This window comes from Acomys russatus, chromosome 4, assembly GCF_903995435.1.
Source record: "Acomys russatus chromosome 4, mAcoRus1.1, whole genome shotgun sequence".
Taxonomy (NCBI): domain Eukaryota; kingdom Metazoa; phylum Chordata; class Mammalia; order Rodentia; family Muridae; genus Acomys; species Acomys russatus.
Window position 1 is genome coordinate 62,224,599 of NC_067140.1, and position 18,892 is coordinate 62,243,490.

Below are 18,892 nucleotides of genomic sequence, written 5' to 3' on the forward strand. Positions count from 1 at the left end.
GGCACCAGAGTACGTGAGAAAGTCATATCCCACGCTCCACTCAACTGTGGAGAATGTTCTGACCATTGGCTAGATCTGGGTAGGGGTTTAAAGTTTACTGCCTGTATTGTCCTTGGATGGTGCCTTAGTTTGAGCGGAACCCCTGGGCCCAAATCTGCCTATCATAATGTTCTACTGGTAGGTTTCTAGGACCCTCTGGATCCTTCTACTTTGCTCTTCTCCCATGCTTCTCTCATCTAGAGTCCCAATAGGATGTCCTCCCTTGTGTCCCAGTTTCCTGGTAAGTGAAGGCTTTCGTGGGACATGCCCCTTGGGCTAGTATGCAGATATAAGTGAGTATACACCATTTGAGTCTTTCTGCTTCTAGGTTAACCCACTCATTAGGATAATTTCTAGCTCAATCTATTTATCCACAAATTTCGGGAATTCCTTGTTTTTAATAGCTGAGTAAAAATGGCCATCCTACCAAAAGCAATCTACAGATTCAATGCAATCCCTATCAAAATACCTACACAATTTTTTAAAGACATTGAAAGGTCAATTCTGAACTTCATATGGAAAAACAAAAAACTCAGAATAGCTAAAACAATCTTGTACAATAAAAGGTGCTTCAGTGGAATCTCCATACCTGATCTCAAACTGTACTATAAAGCAATAGTAATTAAAACAGCATGGTACTGGCACAGCAACAGGCTGGTTGATCAGTGGAATCGAATCAAAGACCCAGATATGAATCCACACACATATGGTCACTTGATTTTTGACAAAGAGGCCAAATCCATTCAATGGAAAAAGGATAGCATCTTCAACAAATGGTGCTGGTCTAACTGGATGTCTGTGTGTAAAAAAAAAATGCAACTGGACCCATATTTGTCACCTTGCACAAAACTCAAATCCAAGTGGATTAAAGACCTCAACATAAAACCAGAGACACTAAGTCACTTAGAAGAAAAAGTGGGGAGGAGCCTGGAACATATTGGCACAGGAGACAACTTCCTGAACAGAACACCAACAGCCCAGGCCTTAATGTCAACCATTAATAAATGGGACCTCATGAGGCTGAGAAGCTTCTGTAAGGCAGGAGACACTGTCAAGAGAATAAAGCGACAGCCTACAGACTGGGAAAAGATCTTCACCAACCCTACATCTGACAAAGGTCTAATATCCAAAATATATAAAGAACTCAAAAAATTAAACACCACCAAACCAAATAACCCAATTGAGAAATGGGGCTTGGAACTAAACAGAGAATTCTCAACAGAGGAATATCAAATAGCTGAGAAACACTTAAAGAAATGCTCAACCTCCTTAGTCATCAGGGAAATGCAAATCAAAACAACTCTGAGATTCCATCTTACACCCATCAGAATGGCTAAGATCAAAATCTCAAGCGACACCACATGCTGGCGAGGATGTGGGGAGAGAGGAACACTCCTTCATTGCTGGTGGGAATGCAAACTAGTACAGCCACTTTGGAAATCTATCTGGAGCTATCTCAGAAAACTGGGAATAGGGCTTCCTCAAGACCCAGCTATTCCACTCCTTGGAATATACCCGGAAGATGCTCCAGCACACAACAAGAAAATTTGCTCAACCATGTTCATAGCAGTCTTATTCATAATAGCCAGAACATGGAAACAGCCTCAGTGTCCATCAGTAGAGGATGGATAAAGAAACCGGGGGCTCCTCTTTACTGAGGCATAGGGGAGAGGAATTGGAGGAAAGAGAATGAGGGTGAGACTGGGAGGAGAGAAGGGAGGGGCTACAACCAGGATGTAAAGTCAATAAATACATAATTGTAAAAATCACTGGAATTTAGAAAGGACTGATGAATTAGATCAATATATGTGTGTGTATGTGTGTGTGTGTGTGTGTGTGTGTGATAAACTCAGAATGGAAAAAAGAAAATATGTAGCATTGGGGACGAGATTATTTCTTTCCATAGGAGAAGATAAGCTATGCATGCCATCCAAACTGTTGAAAATTAGATTTGACAGAGGTAAATCCCCTGAAGATCTTGGCTACAGACAGAAAGAAGGAAATAAAAAAGATTGACAGTTAATGAATATGCTGACTCCTCTACTTAGAAATAGAGTTAAGACTGGCTAAAATATAAATGTCTTTGCATAGCAAATAAATCTTGTTGGCTACAAAATCCTCAAAATTCATTATTACATGCCATCTTTTCATATGGCATGAATGAAGATTTATTTTGCAGTTTAGTTATACAGTCCAAACAAGCTTATAAGGAAAGACAGATGTCTTTCACCTGCTCAAATGAAGAAAAGAACAGAGCATCATATTTAACTGATCTGAGCACATCTCATGCATATGTAATTGCATAGCTCTACTTTACTTGTGAAAACTTATGTGTTTACAGAACAAAAGGACCAAACATCAATGAAGTTGGAGTGGACCTGCCAAGATTCATCCTGAAGGATGCAAGATGCTGACTCATTTATTCCAGCATCCAGCTTGATCCAATCTCAGACTGCTTCAGTTGTTGTTTCATCAAAGCTTTCTTCCTGGACAGCTTCAAAGAAAGCTGCTGATCCTGATTGGTCCAGCCTTTCTGACTGTTCCAAACAGGACTTCATTTATGCTTGCATTTTCACAGCATGTAGAGACTGGACAACAAATATTACAGCTAGATTTCTTAACAACTTTTCCAAAATTTCGGCCCTCCCAAAAGGAACACTGCACCCCATATCAGCAGGAAGCAATTCTGATAGTGACATCCCATACCTTAAGGTAGACTGTGTGGGCTTTGGTCATTTTATTGGGTAATGGATGCTTATCATTAAAAAGGGTTTGGTTAAAAGTTATAAATTGGTCTTGATCAGGAAGAAAGTAGATATAGGAGTTTAAACCCAGGGATCTCTCTCTTTCCTTTTTTTTTTCCTCTATCCTTCTTTCTTTCCTAGGTAAAGAGAAAGGGGCTAGGAAGAAAAAGGTGGGAAAATAGGAATAATATAGGATTCATAGGAAAAAGGGCAGACTATGAATCTACTCTTAAACCAAAGTGTGTTTTATAAGCCAATAACCTTACATTGATACAAAGTAAGGTTATTTTTGTATAAGCATACATTTTTGTATGTTGATATAGAGTTAGAGCTTACATTGGTTTAGGTTATTGCATATTGGTGCAAATTTAAAGTTATTTTAATAAATATAACGTATAAATGTTTAAACTCTTGTATAAGGCATTGGACATTTGCAACTATTTTATAAATACAAGATTTACTTCCAGTCCTTTCATAAGCCACTATTACAAACTGTTTAGGATAGTTAAAAATTCAAGTTAATAGTTAATTAGTCAAACTCATAATCATGTCAGATACTAGTCTAGTTTGTCATGGAAATATACATCCTAGCTTGAACATATAGTATATAGCTAGAAACAAGCAGTGTTGCCTATTCAGATTTAAGATAGATACATATCTATCTTACATACATACATATATAAATACATACATACATACTTAGATACTTAGAGAGATACATACATAGATAGATAGATAGATAATGCTTATGCACTATATAAACGGATATAGATAGATAGATGGTCTTCAAAAAACCTCACAAACCTATAAAATACGTTTGTATTAATTTAAGACCTTTTGACATTGAGACACTGTCAGCTCCTGGCAGCACCGCATTTGACTTGAAGAAGCTAATGAGCATTGAAGGACCTCCACTAGGACATTGCTTCATATGTGGCAAACTGCCATGGAGCAAAGAAATGCTCCTGCTTCCTCTGCAGTTTGCTGTCCAAAATGAGCAAAACTTGGACGCAGGCAAAGTCAATTGCCAAGCTCTGCCAAAACAGAATAAATAAGCCCTTCATAATTCCTGATTCACATATATGTCTGTCAGATATTCTGGGCCAGAGAGCTGAAGATTGATGTTCCCATGTTATATAGAAATTCTGGGTGACTGTCCAGATAGCCAAATGCCCTTTTCACTTCTATGCTTTGGAAGCTACTTGCCTGCATTTCCTGCCATACTAAGGTAATATTTTTTCCTTCTCAAGTCTCTGATGGGATTGAAGACTGAGTGGTTATAGTTTTGCAATAAGGCTTAAGTTATTTAGTATTTAAGAAGATGTTTTTATCTAGAAGATATTTTAGGTTGATAAATGTAAGTTACAATATTAAATGATTTGGGTACAGTACTTTGAACTCATCAGTATAGAATAGATAATAGAATACTTTCTCCAAAGTTTCCAAATACATATAGACTGGATATTGTGAATATAAACCTTACCTGATTATTTCATAATTGTTATTATTGCATATAGTTTAGTATTGTAAGACAAAGAGCCTTTATATTAAACTAAAAGGAAGAAATATAGAAGGAATCTCTTGTGTCCATATGGAAGCATCATCTGCTGATTAAAATATCCTATGGTCTATAAGAAAGGATAGAATAATGGGTGGAACATCTGGCAAGAAGAAAGGATTCTGGGATTGAGCCAGGTGTGAGAGGTTCTCCCGTGAATATGTGAGGAAGACAGACACATGGCACCTGAGCAGAGGTAACCAGGCACGTGGCAGAATGTAGATTGGTAAATGGGTTATTTTAAGTTATGAGCTGGTCAAAAAGAGCCTAGCTATATAGCCTAGGTATTTGTAAATATATTTTGAGTCTGAGTCTTTATTCCAGAAATATCGTGCAGGGAGGAAAGCCCCTACATTTCCTTTAAGTTGACAAGTCACCAAAGTTGGTACCTAAAGTTAAATGTTTTTAGCATAAATACTAGAAACTATGCATTCTTATTTAGTTAAGTAGATACAATAAATCATTTTCTGCTGTTATTTATAATGGTTTTAAAATTATAATGTCTTAGCTGATATAAAAATAATAGGCCTATTTTTAATGTATTTATTTATTATCATGTATACAGTGTTCTGCCTGCATTTACACCTGCAGGCCAGAAGAAAGCATCAGATCATATTATAGATGGTTGTGAGCCACCATGTGGTTGCTGGGAATTGAACTCAGAACCTCTGGAGGAGCAGTCAGTGTCCTTAACCTCTAAGCCATCTCTCCAGCCCCAAAATAATAGGCTTATTATGACATACATATATGTGTGTGTGTGTTATGTGCATTTATAACATCTTATTTATTCATTCTCCGTTGATAAGCATCTAGGCTGATCTTTTATCTTGGACATTTTATATAGTACAGTAATAAACATGCATGGAAAATATCTCTGAGGTAATATGATTACATTCCTTTGGAAATATACTCAGCAGTGATATAGCCAGATGATATGGAATGTTTATTTTTATATTTTTGAAAAACAGCCATACAAATGTTCACAGTGTCTACCCTAGCCTACATTCTAACCAAGGATATGTGAGAATAACTTCATTTGCTGGTGCTATTTGCTTAATTTGATAACCATTCTGACTGAGAGGCATTGGAATCTCAAAGGAATTTTAATTTGCACTTACCTGGTGGCTAAGGAAACTGCACATATTCTCAGATATGTATTTACCATGTATATAGTTCTTCTTTTGAGACATGTATGTTTAATTAATTTGTATTTTTATTGATTAGATGACTTGAAGATTTTGTTTAATTTTGAGAGCTAATTATAGATTTTAGATATTAATCTCTTTTAGATGTTTAATTAGCAAAGATTTTTGACAATCCCTGTAAACTCTCTCTGGACTCTAATTGCCTCCTTTGCTATGCAGAAGCTTTCCAATGTCATCCAAACCCATTTACCAATTCTTATAAAATTTAAATACTAGATTCAATATAATTCAATATTTCTATTGATGTAATCCATCAACACTTTTTAGTTCCCGAAACACAAGTCAACAACAAGGAAAACATGCAAACTTTTTAACAAGAAAGTTAATTATCATGATTTATATGGGAATACTTCTTTTCCACAGGGAACTAACCATATTCCACTGGTAACAGCTTCAATTTGTATTTTGTACTTTTCATTACAAAGAACATATATAGTAAACATAAACATAAAAAAATAGAAATTTAGACAAAAAGGGAATAGTGATCAACTTTACCAATAACTACTCTCTCAGTTCATCCTACCCCTGATGATCACTGGCCACTGAACAAGTCACATCCATATATGTTCAGTTTTTATATTTGGTTATGGTATAGGATATAACACAACAGTATGCCAGGACACTTTGAGGCTTTAAAAGAAGAGCTCTCACAAGTTATTTCAGAGAAAAAAAACAGCATGCTAAGGTGCCTGAGATGATAAAAGTAGAAACACAGAAGGAAAAACATCTTTCATAGTCACATTCCCAGCCAGTGGACACTAGCATCAAGACTTTAGAGATGCCAACAAACAGATTGTGGTCATTTGAATAAGAATGGCCCCCTATAGGTCCATATGTTTGAAACATGGTTTCCAGTTAGTGGAACTGTCTGTGAAGGATTAAGAGGTGTGGCCTTATTGGAGGAGTGTGTCATTGGAACGAATTTTGAGGTTCAGAAGTTTGGTGCCATCCCCAGTTAGCTCTCCCTGCCTCAGCTGTTCCTGCTGCCATGCCTTTGCTCTGTTGCCATCCTATACCATAAGTCCAATCAAACACTTTTAGAAGTTGGCTTGGTTATGGTGTTTTGTCATAGCAATAGAAAAGTAACTAAAACACCAACCCATCATCTTCTAGTAAACAGGGTTAGACATCACTAATGTTTCCTTTCAAATGTAATGTTTAAAGAATGTTTTGCTTAACATCTAACTCCTCATAGTTTCAAATGAGGGTCTGATTCATTAAATCACATTATCAAGTTTTACTAAAGGATAAAAATAAAATAATGTTTATATACCTCAAAGTTATGGGTTCTTAAAACAAAAAGATAAATCTGTTTAGCATCCAAATGCCTGGGTAAATGTGTTATTTCATATTGTTTGAATCCTGAGAAGTTGCAACCCTAGAAAAAAATGGAAATATTGTTTAACAGAAATTACTTCTTTTTTTAGTATAGTGGTTTTATATGACTTTAGAAGACAGATAAGTAATTAACTATCATTAAACCAACATAATTATGCTATTTTATGCTACAACATTAAAAACTATGTATTTCTCCTAGGAAACTTTTTCATATATTTTGTTTATGAGAAATTAAAAACTTTTGCATATCTGTGTGAAAAATTTTAAAACAAAACTGAATCATATTTCAGAAAATATTTTGGCATATACTCAAAATATCAAGTATTTTAGACAGGTCATGAATAAAAAAACGAGAATAGGGTACAATAGAAAGGTTTCTAAGCCTGTTCCCAATTCTCTTTCTTGGGAAAGAAAAATTTATAGTCATGTTTATATCTATAGTATTATAAGCCTTCTTTTGGCCTACATAATATATCTGATGTATAATCTGGCAGTATAGAAAATTGAATACCTCTATATTCTTCTCTGTCTCCATCTCATCTGAAAGCTGGAAAATTCAAAACAAAGTATTTAAAATCTAAATTAAAGGATTTTCACATTTAAGTCCTGAAAATAAACCAAACAAAATATTTATATTTCACAATAATTCATAAAACTTTGGCTCACACAATTCACTTGTTACCAAAGAAAGGGATATATAGACACATTAAAATAAATCTCAAATGTCTTATAGTGATGTGATGGTGTCAGGACTCCAATATTGAGTGTAAAAAACTAGGGTTTCTAGTTTTTTTCAAGACAGAAATGTTACTTAATAAAGATTAAAAGGACTCATAATGTGTGAGTTAACCCAGAAGCAGAAAGACTCAAATGGAATATACTCACTTATATCTGCATACTAGCCCAAGGGGCATGTCCCACGAAAGCCTTCACTTACCAGGAAACTGGGACACAAGGGAGGACATCCTATTGGGACTCTAGATGAGAGAAGCATGGGAGAATAGCAAAGTAGAAGGATCCAGAGGGTCCTAGAAACCTACCAGTAGAACATTATGATAGGCAGATTTGGGCCCAGGGGTCCCACTCAAACTAAGGCACCAGCCAAGGACAATACAGGTGGTAAACTTTAAACCCCTATCCAGATCTAGCCAATGGACAGAACATTCTCCACAGATGAGTAGAGAGTGGGGTATGACTTTCACACGTACTCTGGTGCCTCATATTTGACCATGTCCCCTGGAGGGGGAGACCTGGTAGCACTCAGAGGAAGGATAGCAGGTTACCAAGAAGAGACTTGATACCCTATGAGCATATACAGGGGGAGGAAGTCCCCCTCAGTCACAGTCATAGGGGAGGGGAGTAAGGGGAAAATGGGAGGGAAGGAAGAATGGGAGGACACAAGGGATGGGATAACCATTGAGATGTAACAAGAATAAATTAATAAAAATTTTAAAAAATGATTAAAAGAACATTTATAAAAGTGTTATCAATTCTTATCTGTATCATTTATATTTTCTACAAAAATACATTTTGTTTATTTACTTTTATTTAATTTGGGTTTGAAGACAGAGTTTCTCTGTATCCTTGGCTGTCCTGACCTCACTTTGTAGACCAGGCTGGCCTCAAACTCACAGCAATCTGCCAGCCTCTGCCTTCCAAGTGCTGGGATTAAAGGTGTGCACCACCATCATCCAGCTCAAAAATATATTTTTGAGGGATGGTAAAAACACAAAAATCATACCATTATCCTCTTCTGTCTATAGTGTTCCTTTAGAAATGCCTTGTATCGTTCCAAATTTGCATATGAACCTTTAAGTAAAAGGAATTGATAACAATGAAAAAGTTAAAAAACAAGAAAATCCTAGAAAATTTAAATTATATATAAAAACCATTCGATAAAATCAACTAGCACCTTTGACAAGCCACACATACTTAATAAATAGTGAAACTATTATTTATCACCTGTTTCCTTTGTTTTTCCAGAATATCAAACCCCACCTTAAATGTCTGCGGAACTTCTGTATCTTACATTTTACCTCAACTGATATCTAGCAAAGAAATCATAGTTTTCAAATAGTTCATCTACTTAAATTTAGCAATTTCAAGACTACCTTAAATTCATTAAAGTGCACTTCCACAGTGTGTGTCCCAGTGAAAGCTATGTACACGGTAAGTTATATGATATAAGAGTGTGAACTGTCTCTGACACTCACATATTGAAAACAATGTGTATATATACTTATTTTTAAAGGAGAAAATTATACAAGGATATTTTTCGTATTTTTCTCTGCTTATAGATATTTTCTCTGAAAATAATGTATATATATGTATGTATACAAGCTAAATATGTACTGCTGATATGTATGCATATACAACCATATATAAGTACAAATATATTAACTACATGCATATATAAGCTATATATACACCTTGTATAAAAGTAATGAAGAATTTAAGATATAAAGATTTAAAATAATGATTTTAATATGGACTTAAACACATTCTTTGACCAGAAAAAAGTAAAAAAGAAGATATTACATATCTAAATGATACATCTAATCAAATTTATGTAATAAAAAGAACAAACTTTATAAGCATAGTCAGTATAATCTATGTTCAAATGTTCTGTGTAACAACTTGACTCATTAAGTCACAAATAAGACTGCAGAGAAGCTAGCATGGAACTGGGTATCTGGGCTTCAGCAGGCTCCAGAGTGAGCATCGAATGAAGGCTCTGTCTCCAGCTAGACACCTTGGTGGTCATCATGCATGCCCTGACCTTTCAGCTCGCTTGTCTTCCTATTGTCATTTACCCAAGACCTGGTCACCTCAGCCTCCCTCTGTGTCTTCTCATGTGTAATATACATGTCAACCCTGAACGAACAAAAGTGATCACACACACAAAACCAAAACAAAAACTCAAGTAACAACCCATATCAGATACACAAGTACCAAAAGATAATAAAAGTAGCATTAAAAAAAAAACCCACAGAGAGAGACACACACACACAATTTGATGCTTTACCAAGCTACTAATTCCATAATAAAAAAACCGCAATGAGAATGATCTAGAAGATCTTCTGGACAACGAATTCAAAGGAATGATTTAACTATGTTCAAACAACACATAAAGAATATGAATAAACTCAATGAAAACAAACCAGAGAGATGAATGAAATACAAAAGTCCTTCCAAGGCAAGAACATAGAATCTAATAAAGAGGAAATTGCTGAAAAAACTAAAATTGAAATGACGCTGGAAATAAAACTCAACTTCAGTGGAAAGCCTCACCAACAAAACCTAATCAGAGAAATACTGGAGTTAAATGACATGGTGGATAAAATGGACCTAACAGATATCTCCAGACCACTTCCACCAAACACTAGGGAGCACTCATTCTCCTCAGCAGCCAGTAAACTTTCTCCAAACGTCATGACAATATAAGACATAAAACAAGTCAAAATGAATACAGGAATGTTAAAATAACATCCTGCATTTATCTGTCCACAGTGGGGTAACACCAGATATCAATAGCAATAAAAACTAGAGAAAATACACAAACTCAAGAAACTACAAAAAAATACTCCTGAATGGTAAGTAAACAAGGAAGAGATCACGAAGGAAAAAGCCCTATATATGAATGAATTAAAAACACAACATGCCAAAGTCAATAGGACACAATGAAGGCACTTTAAAGGAAAGCTAACGTGATGCAGGGTATGTGATCACTCTATGAATCCCAAGATTGTGTTATTTACTAGGAACATCTGGTTTCAGTTGTGGTGTGGCTCAGCCTTAGCACACACCTCTAATCCAAGAACTTTCTGCTTGAATATTGTAAACAGGATTAAATAAAGTCAATTTTAGGTCAAGAGGCAGAGCAAGCAATCAGTTGACAGAAAGTGAACACTGGATTATTAAGAAAAAAAACATAGAGAGGAAGAGGAAGTCAAGAGGATGGATAGAGAGATGCACAGGAAAGTGAGGGGGAAGACATTGAGTGTAAAAGGAGCTTTTCTGAGACATCATGGGAGGGGAAATTCCTTCTGAGTTGTCCGCTGAGGAAGGTCAGGTGGGTGCTTGCGCTGCTTCTCTGAGCTGTCAGGTTTTCACCCCAGCATCTGGCTCCCAAGTCTTCATTGGCAAAATCAAACAGTCGTGATTTTGTTAAAAATAACACTAATGCTAAATGGAGAAAAACTCAAAGGAGTCCCAATAAAATCAGGAACACGAGTTTCCACTCTCTCTATTCAATATAGTGCTTGAAATGTGATCTAGAGCAGTGCAGCCAGAGACAAAAATAAAAGGGGTAGAAATAGAAAAGAGAAAACTTAAAAATCCTTATTTACAGATTATATGATTATACACACAAGAGACCCTAAAGATTCCATTAAAAAACTTGTAGACCAGAAAAATATTTTCAGCAAAGTGGCAAGACACAAAAAAGAAAGAATACTAAAAATGATATAAAGGAGATAATCTCATTCACCACACGCGCGCGCGCGCACGCACGCACACACGCACACACACACACACACACACACACACAGAGAGAGAGAGAGAGAGAGAGAGAGAGAGAGACAGAGACAGAGACAGAGACAGAGACAGAGACAGAGACAGAGACAGAGAGGCAGAGACACACAGAGAGACAGAGAAACAGAATGCGTGGGATAAACCTAAGCAAGGACATAAAGGACCTCTCAATGAAATCTATATGACCCTGAAAAAAGAAACTGAGGAATATCAGCAGGTGGAAAGACCTCTCATGTTCATGGATCAGAATATTTAATATGTGAAGATGGTCACCTTGCCAAAAGCAATAGAAATATATAGACTGTATGCAATTGCAAGCAAAATACCAAGGCCTTGTCTCACAGATAAAGAAAATACCTCAGCTATACTGCAGACAGGCACTAGTATCAAGAAATTACAAAGAAAAAAGTTATCCTCCTCAAGCCCTGAAACTACTGATGAAGAAGCAAGCTAAACAAGTGAATAGACAGAAGTGAAAATAGCCAATACATATTTTAAAAAGTGTTCAACATCCTTAGTCATCAGGGAATACAAACAAAATATTTTTATTAATCACTTACCCAAATCAGAATGATGATGGTCAAGAAATCTGACTGAACGCTGGTCATGACATGGAGAAGGGGAAACCCTGTTCACTGCTGAAGGGAGTGTAAACCAGCGCAGCCATATGGAAATCAGTATGGACATTTCTCAAAAGATTGCAAACAGAACTAGCATATGACTCAACTATACCGCTGTTGACATATACTCAGAAGGCTTCACATCCTACCACAGAGACACATGGTTACCCACGGTCATTGCTGCTCTTTCTCCATCAACAGGGAGATGGGATCAGCCTAGATGCCCATCAGATTAATGGAATCAGCCTGGATGCCTATCAGATTAATGAAACCAGCCTGGATGCCCGTCAGATTAATGGACAATGAAAATGTTGCATATATACACAATACAATTTTATGTGGCTGTGAAGAAAAAGGAAATTATGAAAAGTGCAGATCATGGATGGAATTGGGAGACATATTAAGTGAAGTGACCCAAACTCAGAGAGACAAAGCAGGTGTGTACGCCCTCATGTAGTGTAAACACAGCCTATAACTTTCATACCCGTGGTCCAACAGGAGTGCTCAACTCTAAGAAAACTAGATAGAAAACAAGAGAGGGTAAAAACAAGTGCTAGAAGGGGTGAGGAGCAAGAGAAAAGTGACAAGAGAAAGTAGAAAGGGCCTTGGACAGAGGCCACAGGGGCACTAGGGATGAGGTGGTGGAGAAGACAAACAGGGAGGTAAATCTACTAAAATACACTTTGCTTGAAATGCCATAGTGACATCTAATATCTTATATGCTGATTTTTTAAAAATTGAAGGATAAGACAACAGCCAGTATTATTATCTAAAAATCATTCTAGAAGTATTAATAAATACAGCTAGGGAGAATGCTATACAAATACTAAGGAAGAAAAACATCATTGCTTTAGGATATGCATCTCAGCAATTTATTTCTTCTACACTGAATCCTAAGTGTACCTACAGCTAACTCAATCATGTGGCTCAGCCCTCACTCCCGAACTTTGGTTTCTACATTCACTGTTGATTGAGGCTTGCTTCTTACAGCATCGGTTGGTGCGTTTTATTTCTTTTCTTCTCTGATGTTTTGCTACCTCTATTCTGGCTTAACAAAGTTCCTAACTGTCTTAGGTTTGTTCCAGTAATGCTTCTTTCAAACCACATACTCATGCCTATCTTAAAATATTAGATCTTGTTGAATGATAAGACTTTTTAAACATTTAGTTTTAAGATATTAACACACCAGAATTTCATTCTTTATGAGAACACATACAGATGAATCATAGACACACACACACACACACACACACACACACCACTGACCATTATTTTATTCACATAAAAATAGATCTTACCTTTACTTTTTGTGGAAATCATTATGTCATTCTCAAATAAGTTGGAGGAGTGCTGTTGCAAAAGACATGAGCATTCCTTTAATCTTGTCTCCATGGTGCTGAGTGCCTCAAATGTTCGAGGAACGTTTGTCCACAGGTAAGAATAAATAGAAGCAAATGAAATATCCTCTTCTATTTTTTTCAGAGCATCTTCCCATATACCACTGTTTATAAAAGGAACATCTCTGGGCCAATAATCCTGAAGAAATACACATTTTATATCATCTTGAATAAATTTAAATCACAGTGTTTAATGACCAAAGATTGAAATTTTATTCTACAACATTGTTTTTATTAAATGTTTTAAAAATAAATTTTGAAATAATTAAAAACCTCATAAAAGTTTCAAGAGCTTTCTAAAAACATGTTTTCAGGGATCATTTGAGTATAAGTCATTTGACAGCCCATTATCTTTGAATACTTTAGTATCTGTAAAAAAAAGAAGGCATTGTCCTATAAAATACCATTGTAAGAATCAGAAAATTAATCTTAATGCATTTTACCAATCTAAATTAATCTATTGAAATCTCATCAGTTGATCTTGTAATACCTTTTATAGAAAAATAATACATTTTAAAATAATAAATATTTGGGATTCAATTCTTTTAGTATGAGTCCAATGCAGTTTAAATCAACTCCTCAGTATTTGGCTGAAAGGAAAGAGAAATAGAAGGCACAAGAGATTTTTTTACTTCTATTTTTCCACCCTTGCTGATATGTAATATGTAAAATTACACATATTAATGATAAATAACATGCTGACTTAATATCTGTATATGCTATGAGATGACAAGCCAAGACTAAAATTGAAACATACTCATTATCCCACATAGGTTTTGATTTTTTTATGGTGAAAAATTTAATATCTACTGTTTTGGCAATTCTAAAATATATATTAACTAAAGTCACCATACTGTCCACTAGATGTCCAGAATATATTCATATTATGTAATAGAAACATTTGAAAATGGATGAATTTGCTCAATTCTCAGGTAAAACTCCTTAGTAATCCCAGTAACTCCAGAAAGACTCAGTAATTACACATAACAATGGAACCTGGAGTTTTCAGATGAAAACATACTTGAATAATTTAATTTGATTCAATAATGAAGGAATATTGATGTAAGTTCTCTGTTAACTATCTGTGAGTATTAAATGAGATGAGTGGTTAAATAAGGGTTGTTGTCGTATTTTCTTGAAGATGAAAATCTTAGGAAAGTACACTGAATTGTATGTATAGGGATAACAGTTTTTAAATGTGAAAGCATTGTTAAGAGGAACTGAAAATGAAATACAGTCCATTAAAAGGAAATAAAGGTGTAAACATTTCCCTTATTGAAACATATTTTCTTTAATTTCTATTCTTCTTTCCATATCTGATGGTTAAAAAATAAAGTTGTGTTGGCAGAGAAACAAGGATAGGAAGTTCTACTCACCCAGTTTTGAGACTTTAAGAATTCTTCAAAGCTCTTTGGAGGCTCTTGGCCTTTCTAATGAAACAAAATCAGTAAATGGCATTAATTCTGATTGCACTTTACACACACAACCCACTAAAGCAAAAATATAGTGCTTAAGTTAGAATTGTTAGAGTTTTAAGATATTATAAAACATTCATTTGTGTACTTTGTAAAGTACATGTATTTTAAAAACAGATCAATGTTTACATGCTGCTGAATGCACTCATCTCAAATTCCAATAAGAATTCCAAGATATTCTGAGTTATTATGGATTTGCCCATAATAAACCCAGATCCAGAAATATAATACGTATTCCTCTTGTTGACAATAAAACCATAGGAGTGGAATTGTGAGTGTACTATGGAGGCTTCAGGCTAACAATCCATAATCCCAATTTTATTATGTAGTAGTTTCTCTGTGTGTTTAAAATGTACTCAACAATAGACTAAATTTATCAAAATAAAACTTGAATCCTTCTGGTAGAGACTTTGTACACATTCCCCCTTCTGCTTAGATACTTCCCTGTCTAAAACCTCTCTCTTTTCAAGCACTTCTTGGCCTATTTATCTCTTGATTAAAGTATCAAGTTAAAAGTGACTTTTAATTAGAAAATTCAAAATTAAGGCCAACCTAACTATCAAGAAAGACCTGTTTTTAAAGCAAAACATCCACGAAGACAAAAAAGTCACTTTTTTTCTAAGAAGGCTTCAACCTCCAAATCTTGTACAGTTTCTTCATGGTATTATTGGGCAGATTCATTGGGCAGTCTCTAGGGAGATAGGGACTATGTACATCAAAGCTGAGCCACATGAATTATGCACAGTGGCTGGCTCAGGTCTGTAAGCACTTGTTGTATGCATCACTTGATGAATAGGTGAGTGAATAAATGGGAGAAGTATTTAAGTACTTAAAAAATAAGGGCATGTCCAGAGAATGGAATACAGTGAGGAGGAGCCAAGGTGAGGGAAAGAGACAGAAGGATCCTGAAGTCTAACACCTTAATAAGTAATAATGCTGAGAAGAATGAAGTCACATTTTAGTTACTAACACACTTATTGCACATTCATCTATTAAATGGCCTAGTTTATAAAATCTCAGGGATATACTTTGTAAAACTAATTCCAAACACATGTGGAGTTAAATGGAATATTTCATTCTCTTGATATTATTTAAAACATATGAATATCATTAAACATGCATTTAATAAATGATAGCAAAATAAATAATATAGGTAAAACATTATTTAAAATAACAAGAATAAAGTCAGGCCAATATTAAGGAAAACGTGGAGCTCTGGAGCTAAGCAGACTAAGAAAGAGATCAGAAAGATAGTATATACAAAGGCTTAGAAATAAAATAAATGAAATAATTTGTTTATTTTCATTTAATGGTTATCCAACTTTTTCTATTATAAACTGAAGATAGTATCACATCTAACTTGAAGGAAAAGAGAAAAATGAATTGAAGGAGTGAAGCATGCATAGGAAACTTTCAGCCAAGTTCAATATGAAATTCAGTGTCTGCAATAAAGTGAGAAGGATCTAAACAACAGAAGATACATGACACCTGTTTTCACGGAAGTGAGTGCTGCTCTGTGGGGATGGTAAGGAGAAACCGGGTCATATAAAACGCTCTCTTTCTAGGTGTAAGTGAAAGTCAGCAGGCACTGATAATCATGATAGCTCAAGGTGATACCGCTTTATTCCAAATTTATCAAAGCACTAAACTAGTGCAGGGTTTCTCAGCACCAGGCTCGGCTCAACAGCAGGGCAAGCCCATGAAGCCAGGCCTGCTGATGACCTGAGATCTAGACAGAAACACTCTACAACTAAGCACAGACCCAGAAGAGCTTCCTTACCTGAGAGACAAGTTTCTGCATCCACTGAACCTTCGCTTGGCCTGTCATGGTGGAATAAGCTTAGCGATGAAGAGGGATCCGCTGGGCCTTAGATGTCAGTATGAGTTCAGGGAACAAACTGGAAAGACACACAAATGCAAAAGCAGGTGACTTAAACAACCTCTTTGTGTCACCTTCAAGCCTTACTTATGACTTTTGTTAGCAAAGCCACAGTGGAGGAAGGGCATTCACAGAGGAAAACTGGACAGACTGGTATATTCGTAAAGTTTTGAATTTCAGAACCTGAGCAGAATTGAAAAAAGTTAAAACTCAACTTCAAACTCCTCACAGATCAAATATCAAGAAAATATTAGAAGTAATAATTAGAAAAGGTTGGAGGTTGAGTAAATTGTAAACAAACTCAATCCAACTAAAGTCACAGCTAACCCTAAAGCTCAAGTCAACTCAAAGACTCAAGGCCACCCTTTCACTTTAAGGGAGCCCAAATCAGCCTTTCACTCTAAAAGCCAAAGAAATAAAAAGGCCTGTGCTCTTCAAAGCTAAAGATGATTGAATCTCAGTGTTCTGCAGTGATGGTTGAATAGTGTTCAGTAGTGATGCAGTTACAGAACAACGCACGGAGGAAAAGTAGGATCCATAACCCAGAGAGAATGCACTCAATACAAATCAGGTACCTAAAAAAACACTTACGTAATGATTTCATGACAAGGCAGTAAAAACAACTGTAAATACACTAAAGATACTATAATGTAGGTTGGATAACAGTGAATGAAGAAATGGTGTGTTTCAGATGGATCTGGTGGCCCAGAATTGTAATCCCAGCTACTCAGCAGGCTGAAGCGTGAGGTCTTTCTAGGCAACTGGACAAGACAGAAAGAGGGCAGCCTTTGCTCAGTGCTATGGATTCAAGCTATGGATTAGGCCCATTTGGATTGGAACAAGAGAGATAAAAAACTCTTCTTAATTTGGGTCTACTCTCTGGGCAGACAACACAGTTATATGTCTCTCTTCTTTTATGCAGCATGGCCCCCACACTGACTCCTATCATCCTGAAAAAGCTTTTCCTCATAGACTTTATGTAACTGAGTAACCAAAACAAACAACCTCAGGCTTCTGAACTTGACATTATAACTCTAAGATCCGTCCAGGCTGTCTGTTCTACTTTTGGGGAACCTGAGTCACTTTCTACTTGTGTGTTACTCCTCACGTCAAAGAGGATGTTCTTGTTAATGCCTTTCGGCATACAGTCTGTAACTGAGGGTGGGATGGGCAATTAAGCTGTAATGAGTACTGCTAAAGAGACTTTCAGGATGGCTGCATGCTGATTTCCCTCAGAGCGATCCGCCTGCCTCTGCCTCCTGAGTACTGGAATTAAAGGCGTGCGCCACCATGTCCGGCTCTGATTTCCATTTTCAACAGAAGTTTACAAAAGCTTCAATAGCTCCATTCTTACTAAAAATCTAACATTAAAAAAAAAAATAGCATTTAAAAATCTCCCCCCACCCCCTTCGAGACAGCCTACTGAGTAGCTGGGATTACAGGTATGCACTGCATGGAAGAGCCATGCATGAATTAGGAGGCACTTGATTATGAGGCTACCATGTGTAAAATGCAGCCGTAAGTGATTTGTCATGCCAACAGCAGCATGTGCTCACACGTGGCTATACAGGATAGCACACGACACACTTAGCACACAGTACTGGGTGAGCTTCACTTGTGCATGGCTGGCAGCACAGTAGGGCTATTTATGCTATCTTCACTGCAAACACGTGAGCGAATGCAGCCTTCTCAGATTGACTTTCTTCAGTTAATAATAAGCATTAAAGTATTTTCAGGCCTTGATTGCTCATTTTAAGTATAATACTTAATTACTGTTTTGAGAATTCCATACAATATGTTGGGATTATATTCACCTCCTCTTCCACCTTTTCCCAGATCTGCCTCTCCATCCTCAACTGCCCACACACCTCACTTTGAGTTTTCATCATCTTAAAAACAAACAAACAAACAACAACAAAAACCTCCTCCAGTCCAATTTGTGTTGCACAACTGCTCTGGGGAATGAAGCCTGTCCTGGAGTATGGTTTGGCGAGCCACCATGCTTTTTATATTGTCAGATAAGCTATGATCCAATTCCTAGGAGGCATCCAAAAGACTGAAAATAAGAAATCTGTGCCCCTGAGCTTATTATTTTTTCCAGCTA

General features: G+C 36.2%; 1 protein-coding gene across 1 annotated transcript in view; it reads right to left on the reverse strand.

Moving 5' to 3' along the window:
* The window catches only part of Fam227b (family with sequence similarity 227 member B), a 151,276-nt gene extending 135,382 nt beyond the window's left edge, over positions 1–15,894 (reverse strand). Inside the window, exons 1-6 of the mRNA XM_051144910.1 lie at positions 15,880–15,894; positions 14,811–14,864; positions 13,342–13,573; positions 8,626–8,693; positions 7,396–7,431; positions 6,820–6,924 (exon numbers count right to left, since the gene is read on the reverse strand). Coding sequence (XP_051000867.1) covers positions 6,820–6,924; positions 7,396–7,431; positions 8,626–8,693; positions 13,342–13,573; positions 14,811–14,864; positions 15,880–15,894 — 510 coding nt within the window. The remainder of the gene's footprint in view (positions 1–6,819; positions 6,925–7,395; positions 7,432–8,625; positions 8,694–13,341; positions 13,574–14,810; positions 14,865–15,879) is intronic.
* Positions 15,895–18,892: the final 2,998 nt, after the last annotated feature.